Below are 11,912 nucleotides of genomic sequence, written 5' to 3' on the forward strand. Positions count from 1 at the left end.
TCAGAAGTAGCTAAGCTTTTCCTAGAATCCCTTAGCCATGGTTATATAGGGTAAGTTCTTATTGTCTCCCCGGGTAGTTTCACCCGAAGGGAACACTTAACCTTAGGGTACAAGTTTCTCTCAATGCCAGATGCCGGGTTAATCTAAGTACCACCAAGCCAAGACGGTTTCTCCTATAGGGTCCCTAGCTTAAAAACTCGTCTTATATAAACAGACTAAGAAGACTGAGGTTTTCCGTTTCGGGAACTACAGATAGAGAGATTACTTTACAGAGTTCCTTATAGGAGCTAATTCACAAAGCTTCTCATAGTACCAAATATTTTAGAAGTGGGACACTACACACACTAAGGTGGAAAGGGCTCTCGGAAGTAGGCTGAAAATTGGATTGCTCTCGCTTTGCTCTCTTGCTTCTCAATGCCTCTTCCTTCTAGCTATCCTCCTTTTATAGCTAAAGGAGAACATTTATTTATTAGCCTTATAAGCATCATACGACTTCACAGACATCTTTGTAGCTTCACATGCATCATGTTTCCTTACATGCATCTTGTAGTCTCACATGCATGCACGAAGATTCGTTATGTGTGAAGCATCTAGGCCCCTAATTCGTGTTTTGGTAATTAATGACAATATGTCTTTTGTGGACTAACATGTTTAAATGAGTTATGAAAATGTTAGTCACAAAGATGTTACGGAGTTAGAAGATGCATGAGTGAAAAATATGAAGAATGGTTAGCTCAAGGCAAAGGTATAATTGTAGGAGTTTTTTTTTTACCGGTCAATGGAGATTAGAGAAGAGAAATTGACCGGATTGATAGGATAAGTGCCGTACTATAAAGAAGAGTTGATGTGCGTCTACTTGAGGTATCTATAGTGTCAAAATTACTCAAACTTGTATTTCATATAGAGTGAAAAATTTAGTTTGAGAGAACCCATAAAAAACTCATCTTTGGGGTGTTTCTGTGTTCTGGTGGTCTGACCGCCGGAGAGGTCGGTCTGACCGTTGTATAAAGCCTCATTGATGTTGAGCAGAACCCAGTCATGGTTTGACCATCAGAGAGGCCGGTTTGACCATTGTATAAAATCTCATCGATGCTGGGTAGAACCCAGTCCCGGTCTGACCGAAGGATGTGTCGGTCTGACCGCCAATCATATAGAGAGTTTTAGGTCCTCTGGTCTGGCTGGCGGTCTGACCGCTGGCTTGGCCGGTCTGACTGCCCCGGGAACAGAGAGTTTTGGCATTCTGTTCTCTGCTCGTGGTCTGACCGTGAGTGGTCGCTGTTAGATTGCCGGTGTGTGTCAGGGTCATCATGACACTTTCTGTAGCCGTTATAAAAGCGGCGGTCCGACCGACATGTGACCTGCGGTCAGACCGCTAAAGTCGCAGAGCTGTCTTATCAACAGCAACGGCCACATTTTGGAGTGTGAGCTATAAATAGAGACTTGGTTGGTTCAAGGAAGCAAGCAAGCATTTCATTACAACCCATTTGAACTCTTGCCTTCCTTCTCTCACTCTCTTGGATTAGTGATTGCATTCTTGAGAGTGTGAGAGCATCTAGTGCATAACTTTGAAAAGTTTGAGCATTAAGGCACTAGTGATCCTTCAAGCAAGCATCATCGACTTGTTACTCTTGGAGATTGTTGCCTCCTAGACTGCTTGGAGGTTGTTGCACTGTTGAGCCCTTCAAGGAAGATTGTGAAGGAGCCACGTCAGTGATTGTGAGGGTCTCGAGCACGCATTGATTTGGATACTTGAGGTATCGAGTAGTCCTTGTTCTATTCCGGTTTAAGATCAAGTTGTTCATTGTGATCCCTTTCTCTTGTGAGATTTGGATACTTGATATAGAAGCAGTTAGAAGCTTGAACTCACCTCAACGTGGATTAGGAGTGATCGGCAAATCACCAATACCACGGGATAAATTTCTTATGTCATACTTGAGTAATTTATTTTGAACAAATTTACTTTATGCAATTTATCTTTCTAGAATATAATTTGTTTCTTGTCATCTTAGGATTGCAAACCTTGACTTAGCTTTTAGTTGCTTTCATATTGCTCTAGTAATCTTTAATTTATTTCCGCAAGCTTTCTTGATCTATTAGCAATTAGGCTTTTAAACCACCTATTTACCCTCCTCTAGTCAGTATCCTAGATCCTACAATGTGGCCTTTGATTGGCCATCAATAATGATGGTTCCTAGATATTCCCTATTGAATATTCTCATATGAATTTATTCTGTGCTATTATATAGAGAAAATTTCTTATTTGTAATCAGAAGATAAGGTAATTTTCTATTTGTCATCTCACAAAATAAACTTTCTTATTTGCTACTACTTCTAATTTTCATTCCTTCCTCGCCACTATCGTCCATTTGATCCGTAGAAAAGGCACATTTGCCCATGGAAAAGAGGACGACGACTTTGGGCGCGGTCGTCAACGGCTATTCAAAGTTTATTTCTCTTTAGAGGCCGAATCTTAGAATGTGATGTACTAGAAAGTTATAGAAAATTTCTTTATGCTTCCATAGGGTTTTTGAACGCTGAATTTGGATCAATAGATCAGAAGATATGAATTTCTGAATTCGTGTTGTTTGCTGACCATTAGGGGAGCTACATTGTTACATTCGTGACTATGATTATACATAAAAAAGCCAGTATTAATTTTTGTGGTGACCACCAAAGTTGTAGAAATTCTGTGTAGGTAATTTTAGTGTGTTTATTTGTTGTGTTTCTTGTTGTAAAAAAATGGATAGAAAAATAACAAGGTGAGTGGATTGTAGTGGATACTTCCTCCCCAAAAGCAAATATGTTTTTTTATGGGTGAAATAGATGGCAATGGCGAGGAATGAATGATAATTATAAGAGTGAATTGCACAATACCATAAGTACTGTGCCATTTCTAACATAAAACTATAAGCATTGTGCCTAGTAACACAAAACTACAAGTATTGTGCATTAATTTCACACAAAACACGATTTTAATTAGATTTGTCTAAAAAATGGTCTTATATTACTTTAAAACTCCTAAACTTTTTGTATGTGTTTCGTAATCCATATGCAACCCATTTTAATTGGATTCACCCAAAAAAACTTGTGAATTTAAACTAAAATTCTCTAAAAAGGCAACTTTTATAACTCCTAATAATTGTTAGGGCTACAAATAAATCCCAAAAATATGGAAAAATTCACTAATATTTTTCTTATACGATGAAAAATTGAGTTCCTTTGTATTTTTGGATAAATCTAATTAAAATCGAGTTTTGTGTGAAATTAGTGTACAATACTTGCAGTTTTATGTTACTATTCATAATACTTATAATTTTATGTTACAAATACCACAATACTTATAGTTTTGTACAATTAACTCACTCAAATTAGAAGCGGTGACAAATAAACAAAAATTATTTCATGAAATAGTAAATAGATAATCACCTTACCTTTTGATAGCAAATAAGGAATTTTCTGTATTACATGCTTGACTCAATATTCTCAAGTAAATTATTTGAGCGATTTATTATATATATATATAAATATATATATATCGTCCGTCCACTCCAGCCCATGCCGTGCATGCGGTCAGATCACGCAACAGGGCCTGTGTACGTACGTATAGCCTTTGTCATTCCCGAGGCGTGGTAGTGGGATAGTGGGATAGTACAAGTTCTTAACTTGCTCTTCAAATCAAGGATAGCTTGGGTACGAACGGAGACGTGGTAGCGTTTACATGACAAATGATAGATAATCATTCACACCGACAGCCGATATTGATTGCTGAGCAGTGCTACCTTGGATTTTTCAGATATCCCACACGTGATTTGTATAGTTTTGTTTTTATTTCCAAGTTCTGCCACGTCCCATCAACCGAGCACTGCATGCGCACCAACTACGTACCCTCCATGCACTGCATCTGCATGCATCCGTATCCCGTACGTGATCACATCCTAATCTGAGCTTTGTCTATTCTTCTATGAAGGCGTTTGGAATCTGGAAACCAACCCTCGATCACCTGGCAGCAAACCGCGCATGTGGCCTTGGTCTGAATGCCCCCATGTATTCCATGGAAATCGAGAGAAAATTTGGACGCTTTCGATAACGTCAGACAATAAATAAAACAGCACTGTATTCTAAGACTATTTTACTGTTTAGCACGTTACCACAGGACTCAGTAATTTACGGCGAAACAGCACTGTACAAATAACTTGTGCCTCATGCCGTCAAAAAGAGGAAAAAAACACCATTGTTTGCATATGATATTGTTTTCTTCTCCAGCCCTGCGGGAGACCCAGGGGGAAAACGCCAGAAGTCTGAGTCACATAACATTGGGGAGCAATCCAGACACAAAGATAACAGAGCTTAATTGATGTTTCGAATATAGTGACCGGAGGCCCCAATAATTCGACCAATCTCCCGTCCATGGCGCACTCATGCAGCGAGGAAATTCTCGTTCCATGCATGCATCTGCACCTCGCTACTGAATTCTGTCATTGGGACCTTTTGCCACAAATAATTTAATTCAGTAATTCACAGACACCAAACAACACGATACATGTCAGCTCTGGACTCTATCGTCACCGAGATGACATTCCACTCATTGTTCTCCTAGACTACACACGTCTTACAAGATGGAGACAGCGTCAGCTAAATCTAAACAAGTGTACTAGCAAGCTGTCATTTCATTTCACAGAAAGAATTCAAAGAACCAAGCAACTATGACTAACTCTTAAGCCCAACATTATATTAGTAGCGCTTTCCAGAATTCAGCAAAGCTATCGAACCGTTGCATGTACCATGGTGTGTATCTGTTGTTTTCTTTTCATGCTCAGGGTTATACCGACGAAAGATCTGCAGAACGTGATAATTTTAGCGATGCGCACAGGAGAGTCCCAATGGACAACAAAATTGGACAAGTATTTGATGGAAAGAAAATTTTGGATTAGAGTTAGAAAGAGAAGCGTACGAGTCACCTGCAGATGTCTCAGCGGAACTCGTCATGGAAGTATTCTTCGTCATCACTAAGGTAAACACTACCATAGAATGCGTAGGGGTGCTCTATCATCTCTTCCAAAGTTAGCCTCCCATCATGATCTTTGTCTGCCTGCATTTTTTGGATAAAGCAAACATCCATGTCATGTCATCTCCTGGGAAAAGAGGCCACAACATGAATTGAATGCTCATAAAAAGAAGTTGCTAGAATACAATTGTCCTTTTGCCTGACCATATTAGAAGTGCCGAAAGGAAAATCAAATAGCAGCAATTGCTAAAGAAGATAAACAGAATAAAAGAATCAACCATTGGACCGTGCAGTGACAGAGAATCTTATTTCTATACTTATTTTGGAACCATCAGGTCTCATACGAAGCATACGCACACTCTAGTATACTACATTCAGTTATTCATTATCTGGGGGTTTTCTATTATACAGATTTGGGAGAATTTAACCATAAACCTGTTGTGGACAAATTGGAGGAAAAAGCACCAACAGGTAAATCCAACTGGACATTTGGACGATAAACGTTGTACAACTATTGGATCTCCGGAACAAGCCAATGCCTTCTATTGAAGCCCTGAAGGTTTGTAATCTTCTACTTGACTGAAATTCGACCATCATATGGACTATAAAACGCTTCAACAGTACTTCCAAGAAAGATTGAACCACATCCACATCGTGCAAACAGGAACCACATACACAATTTACCAATTATCTATGATTTTTCATATGCACAATCTATAATTGCTGAAGTGGAGATGTAATCAGGGAGAAATGATTTCACAGCTAGGTACGAAGTGGATAGTCTATACCTATTTTGTCTTCTTGTTTGCAAACATATCAAACTTTTTTAATAATCACATCATTTCCATGCAATATTAGGCTTTTGGCAGGACTAGCTCAGGATAAGAAATTAAACTGTTAGCAATGATAAGCGCATGCACTGCTTTGCTTGAAACAGGAAAATTAATTAGGAGTGAATCAACTACGGAAAACTTTTGTTGTATTTGCAGACATGTTTCAGAAGAAAAAAAAAACTCTCATATATGAGCAGGCGGCTCATATTCAGTGATAAAAAAAAAATCGGCCGATTAATCGGTGATCGGCGGTGGACCGTGCAGATTAGGTGGAAAACGGGTTATTAATCGGCAGACCGATTAATCCCAGGGGGGGGGGGGTCCTAAAAAGTTATCCTCTTGCGCTTGCGTTCCCCATCCACCAGACTCCCGAGCCAGCCGCACCTTTCCCCATCCTCCTCTTGCACACCCGCCGCCGCCCCACCTCCCCACTGCCCCCCTCACGACGCCACCGCCCCACCTCCCCACCGCCCGCCTCGGTGATTCCCCACACGACGCCGCCGCCCCACCTGCCCACCACCCCCCTCCAGGCCCGCCGCCGTCGCTGCTTTGTTGTCCTAGTTAACTACAACATCAAGCCATCAAGGTAACACTTTGTTCTAGTTATTTCTTAGCATCTTATACATGTTTACATAAGTACTTTATGCCAACTGATTAATTATTGACCGATTAATTCAGTTAATCCCCGATTAACCGATTAGTCCCTACTCCCCGACCGGTCGATCGGCTACCGACAAACAATTTTTTAACATTGCTCATATTCATACCTGATTGTAAGTGAGCATTGCTGACTCTTTGAAAATACACGTATCGTTCCAGTGATGCAAAGACGATCACCAAACTAACAAATTCGAAAGTAGCCCCAGAAATGAGGCGAGCCTCGTTCTTCTTGACAGAGAGTAGGGCTTCGTTCTTCTTGACGGCGATTATTGATTACTAAGATCTTTTCTTTTTTGCTAGCTTCGTTTTGAGAAGCGGGGAGGTAGTTTTGTTGAATCCGAGCTTTTTCGAGTTGCTCAACTGGCCAAATAGCCGCTGCCATTACAGCTTATAAGTCGGACTCGAGCTAAAAGATAACCTCTTGCCTCTTGGATTTGGAAGTTGGTAAAAACCCACCCAAATTTTCTTCTTATGAAAACTTTACGACCAAAATAGTTGATTCTAGTATCCGGATAAAAAAAAGTATTTTCGCAAATTTTCTCAGAGCGGGCCATGACCTCGACTATGACAGCATCCAAAGCCTTGGGTGAAAGAAAAACCCTTTTCTCTGCTACAAGATCTAGTGCACTGGAACTCATGGTTATAACGCTACATGATATAGTCATAGGCATCCCGACACTCTGTGCCTGGAGGCCTCACTCAACGGATCAAAGACACGCCAGGGGTTCCAAATACTAGAATAAATAATATCCAACAAACCTAAAAAGAACAAGAAAATTCTTATTTGACAAACTTCATGTGCATATAGTACTATTCCTTATGATGCACATAACCCTTGATAACAGTATCCCAATGCACATTGAGCTAGTAAAGCAAAGATCAAAAAGTAACATATACATGGCACCATTGAGCGAAATTCTGGTCTCAGTTAACAATTAAAATGAGTAGCACATACAGGGGAAAATGTGAATCAAACCTCTGAAATAGCATGGGTGGCTTGCTGTCTAGAATAATAGCGTTCCGAAAGATAGAGCTTATCAAGAACTGGTTCCAGTTCATGCTCTGAAATAAACCTACATAAAAAAAGTTTTTCCCCAAATGAATAAAGGGATATGGTGATCACAAATTCTCTAAACGAAATTGCATATAAAACCTTAACTAGAGGTCCACTTGCATACCCATCGTTATCTTTGTCAAGTTTGGAAAACCTCTCCTTTGCAACTGTTATGTTCCCAATATGAGAAATATCTGCATTCTCGTCATCATAACCATGTATATGGTCATGTAGTCCATGAAAGTATTCTTCAAAGTTTAGCTTTCCATCACCATCTTTATCCCTCTGCCTGAGATATGGCATAATGAGTAAGATATTTCAAATGTCAATGCAAAGAAACAGTAAGTGTGCTCTTATAATGCACAGAAGTTAATCAAATGATAAGATTCACATTTAGAAAATCATATAGTGACACAAAATCAATGACTTTCCAGAGACAAGATATAGAGAATATATATGGTCATTCTAAAGGTTCTTTGGTCTCTTAATGGTAGCAACATGCCTCCTAGGGATGCAGCTTAGTTTCCCCACTAAGTAATTTTTCGCTCACAACTTGTGCCTCATGCTTAAGTGTTCACTAGGACCTAGTCCATTCATTGCCATGGGTTCAATAGACAGAAATATTTGGTATGCACAAATGCAAATGTGTATGTAGTATCATAAGTGATTATCTAAAAAAACTGGAACTTTTATCAATGGTCGCCATGACCAGAGTAAGTTCCGCCCTAGCCATTTGTCGTCATGGCCCAAGCCCAGTCCTGGCCAACCTAATCCTAGCGCAAGCCCAACCAAACTGATATGAAGCCTACTCTCAACAAAACAAAATTATTCCAATAGTGTGACTAATTTAATAATTTGGTGTCTGTTGTAATATGATGATGTTGCACATTAGTTGAACTTCTTTAGCATTTAACTTAAAACAAGAGTAAGATGTTGTCAACATCGAAAGGGTTGGAGAGGGTTATCTAGTTTCAACAGTCCCATAAATCCCATGTTTTATTTCCATATGCAGAAATTACTGTTCTTTTCTGCATATGATTTGGTGAGGCTAACAAACTTGCCTAACACGTGATACCAACTAAACACTGCATGCGACATAAGCGAAGCAAGCAGATAAGAGACAATTCAAGGACAAGAATAAATGCTATCGGGATTCTCATTAAACATAACCAAGGTTACTATTTTGTTTAGGTCACTATTCGCCCATCAGTGAAACAAATAGCCCCTTACTTTTTAAGCATTATACCATTTAAGTTCTTACCATCTATCAAGAATTCTCGTTACTAGCAAAGTAGCAAGTACTACTTGTCAACTCTGGAACTATTGCCCTTGTTTCTAATATCAAAATCAGTTCCTGGCCACAGCATGAAACTGCTAGTGCTTAAAGACTAAGATTAAGTTCACATGTATACAGTGCTGATGGCTAGAGGACATGAACAGATACTTTCAGGACTGAAGCTCGATGGACTGACTCGAATTGACCTATGTGCTTTGTACTACTAAAACCCAATATAAAAGCATTTCACGGGGTTCATAGTTATGCTACTGAAATCTTGATGTAAACAATAAACACATGGTACAATAACAGAAATGGCCATAAGGTTGCCGAAGCACACACCTTATTTCTTGTCTGCAGAGCAAATTGATTATTTTGGGATTCTCTGAATCGCTTGGATTAAGGAAACTGAAGAAGTAGCATAACAATGCAGAAGTAGGACGTTAGCAAACAATAAAGAAACATAGAGGAAAATTTGATCTTTGGTACAATTCAAATGGATGCTTACTCATTAAACTCAGCTTTATCGAGGAAACCATCGCTGTTTGCGTCTGAAGCATTGAAGTGCTCCTCCTTCCACCACGAGAACCCCAGCGAATTACCATCTCCTGTAAATCATGAACAAACCAATCAGCTCGCTCCTCTACATTGTTGCCAAGAATTTTCTTTCCCACACATTGCCAAATCCATGGCTTCCTGCACAAACAAAAGCCGAGATTTTTGGCACATCACGTTACCATGTGACTCTTGGTGCAGCGCCTTGAAGACGCCGAAGGAGACGATCCCTTCGCCGTTCTTGTCGTAGAGCTCCATCTCCCTGGCAGAGCGGTGGAGCTGGTCGGCCCTGGCCTGCTCGAGGTTCCACCTGGTGAGCTCGTCGAGGGAGACGAATCCGTCCTGCGGGGCGATGTCGATCTTGGGGAAGAGCCCGCGGATGCGGTCGGCAAGGTTGAAGCGCTCGTCGTCGTTGATGAAGTCCTCCTCCTCCTTGAGGAACTCCTCCCACTCCTTCATGTGGTCGTCCGCCTCGCCGTCGCCGTCGCCTTCGTGGAGGAGGCGGTAGTGCTCCCGCTCCCACTCCTTGTCCTCCAGACGGTGCTCCAGCTCGGCGATGGCCGGGTCGAAGGCATTGTGGTGCTGGTGCTGCCCCCCGTTCCCACCGGAGGCAGCACCGGAGGAGGTGGAGGCGGATGGGGAGCTCTTTGGGTGGAGCTTGAGGCGGCGATGGAGGCTGTGACCCTGGGGCTGGAGGCGGGGGGAATACGAGGCGAGGAGGAGCAGGAGGAGGAACGCGAAAGTTATGTAGAGGAGTAGTACGGCAGCCGGAGACTTCCGCCCCGCCGAGGCCGCCGGCAGCGGCGGCGTCATCGCCGGCGAGGGAGCGGGAGATGAGGCCAGGGGGGCGAGCGAGAGGTGAGTTTGCGGGTCGGAGATTTGGACCCGTTTAACTTGCACTTAGCGGGTGCGGCGAGGGCGAGCACGCAACCGTTTCGCGATGACGCGGAAAGCGCTGTTCGCGCCAATTGTTGCTTGACACGTCGTTAGCTTGGAGCTGAGACGCATCAGGCAGAGATCAGGATGGGTTATTTTTTTCAGTGTGGAAGGAATAATTATTTATGAACAAAAGAACTTTCTTTTAACTTCCATGTTCACAAGCAATAATCCCAACACGGATATTGCTGGCAACCAATATGCAGAAACAACGTTCCATGATAAACATTATCAGAAGAAATGCAGCACTTGTACGAGTGGCAATGCACTGGTGTTGTGCAGAGATACAGGGGTTACTATGTGAGTACTTTAAATATGTTCTTCTGGCACAAAATAGGGTGGTGAAAAATAGCACCTGGCTCAGCTAGTTCCAGATTATATGATGATCTACATGTTGCTCATTTGATTTGGAGGAGCCGGTTGCAATGCACTTGGTGATCCGATACCAATGTGTAAAGTACAATAGAGTACCACTCGGAAGATGAGACGAAATAGGAAAGAGAAGAAGGCACGAAGACAGAGTTTTCTCATTTTTCTTCAATTTGTCTAAATCTTGAGGGCGAGATTCATTCTAAGGGATAGGTTTGTAGCACCCTAATTTTTTAATTTTTACCAATTTATAAAATTTGCTACAATTTACTTTTTGAGCTTAAATGATTTAAAAAGAGAAAATGCTATTTTCATAAAAAGAGAATCTAATTTTGACATAGGCAATATTTGTTTAAGTGTATTCACGCCTATTTTTAGGCATTTAGGTTTCCTTTGTTTTATTTGGTTTTCATTTGTGGCTTTTGGTTTGAATTTGTTGCTTTGGTTTGAATTCAAAAGCTTTGGAAAATGATTAAAAAAAGATTAAAACTCAACTCGGGTCGTCTCCTCTCCGTTCGGCCCACTCCCTCTCGCGTCGACCCGGTCTACGCGCCCGACCTGACCTGTTAGCTGTGTGCTCCCGCCCGCCCGAGAAAACGTCCGGTCGAACCCCGCCTTCGCACCTTGTCGCTGACCAGTGGGGCCCGTCTATCAGCTTCGTCATCCCCGAGCCGGACTCGGATGCGTCGCCACGTCCGAGTCGGATTTCCGCCGCCACCTTGAGCCCTAGCCCTCCCTGAGCCCTCCTATATAAAGGCTATGACCCCCTAGATCTTTCCCCAACCCAATCTCGTCGAATTCCGAGTAAACCGTCGAGATCCACAGCTCCTCGCCACCGCCGCATTGCCACTCGGTGAAGCTCGCCGTCGCGCCACTCTAAAGCTTGTCACCGCCATCCGAAGCCTCCATCAGAACCACATGCTCACATTGAAGCCTCTCCGCTACTCGCCGTCGTCGTTTGGTCACCGGAGCTTTGTCACCGACAAGATCCCATGAGCTCTGCCGCCCTTCTTCGTCGCCGACCGCCTTCTGATGTCTTTTCACCCTCGGTAAGACTTCCATCGCGTTCCCTGTGTGTGTCTAGTCGTGTTCCGCCGCTCGCCGGAACACCTAGATCGCTGGAGTGCCATTCCGGCGAGTTCCCGACGAGTCTGCCGCCGCGGAGCCCTCGGCGCCGCTGTTCCTCAGTCCTCCCCGGCCACCATTCGCCTTGCGTCATTAGAT

At 42.4% G+C, this 11,912-nt stretch overlaps 1 protein-coding gene across 2 annotated transcripts; it reads right to left on the minus strand.

Moving 5' to 3' along the window:
* Positions 1-4,327: 4,327 nt before the first annotated feature.
* Positions 4,328-10,284, minus strand: LOC133905074 (uncharacterized). Of its 2 annotated transcripts, none has more exons than XM_062346790.1 (7): positions 9,566-10,284; positions 9,337-9,436; positions 9,171-9,236; positions 7,677-7,841; positions 7,475-7,571; positions 4,952-5,089; positions 4,328-4,836 (listed from the first exon to the last, which is right to left on the minus strand). In XM_062346790.1, the coding sequence occupies exons 1-6, from the start codon at positions 10,194-10,196 to the stop codon at positions 4,970-4,972; spliced, it is 1,179 nt and encodes a 392-aa protein (XP_062202774.1). In that variant the 5' UTR covers positions 10,197-10,284; the 3' UTR covers positions 4,328-4,836; positions 4,952-4,969. The 2 variants fall into 2 exon arrangements, with proteins under 2 accessions (XP_062202774.1, XP_062202769.1); XM_062346785.1 differs by having other exon boundaries at positions 4,959-5,089; positions 9,566-10,283.
* Between the last annotated feature and the right edge of the window lie 1,628 nt (positions 10,285-11,912).

Source organism: Phragmites australis, chromosome 2, assembly GCF_958298935.1.
Source record: "Phragmites australis chromosome 2, lpPhrAust1.1, whole genome shotgun sequence".
In the NCBI taxonomy this organism is placed as follows: domain Eukaryota; kingdom Viridiplantae; phylum Streptophyta; class Magnoliopsida; order Poales; family Poaceae; genus Phragmites; species Phragmites australis.

Bases quoted from the DNA above. Each gene is read 5' to 3' on its own strand.
- LOC133905074 (XM_062346790.1), bottom strand. From the start codon at position 10,196: ATGACGCCGCCGCTGCCGGCGGCCTCGGCGGGGCGGAAGTCTCCGGCT. The intron at 9,237-9,336 runs GTAAGCATCCAT...CTACTTCTTCAG, and splicing joins GATAAAGCTGAGTTTAATGA to TTTCCTTAATCCAAGCGATT. The intron at 7,572-7,676 runs GTATGCAAGTGG...TTTTTTATGTAG, and splicing joins CTTGACAAAGATAACGATGG to GTTTATTTCAGAGCATGAAC.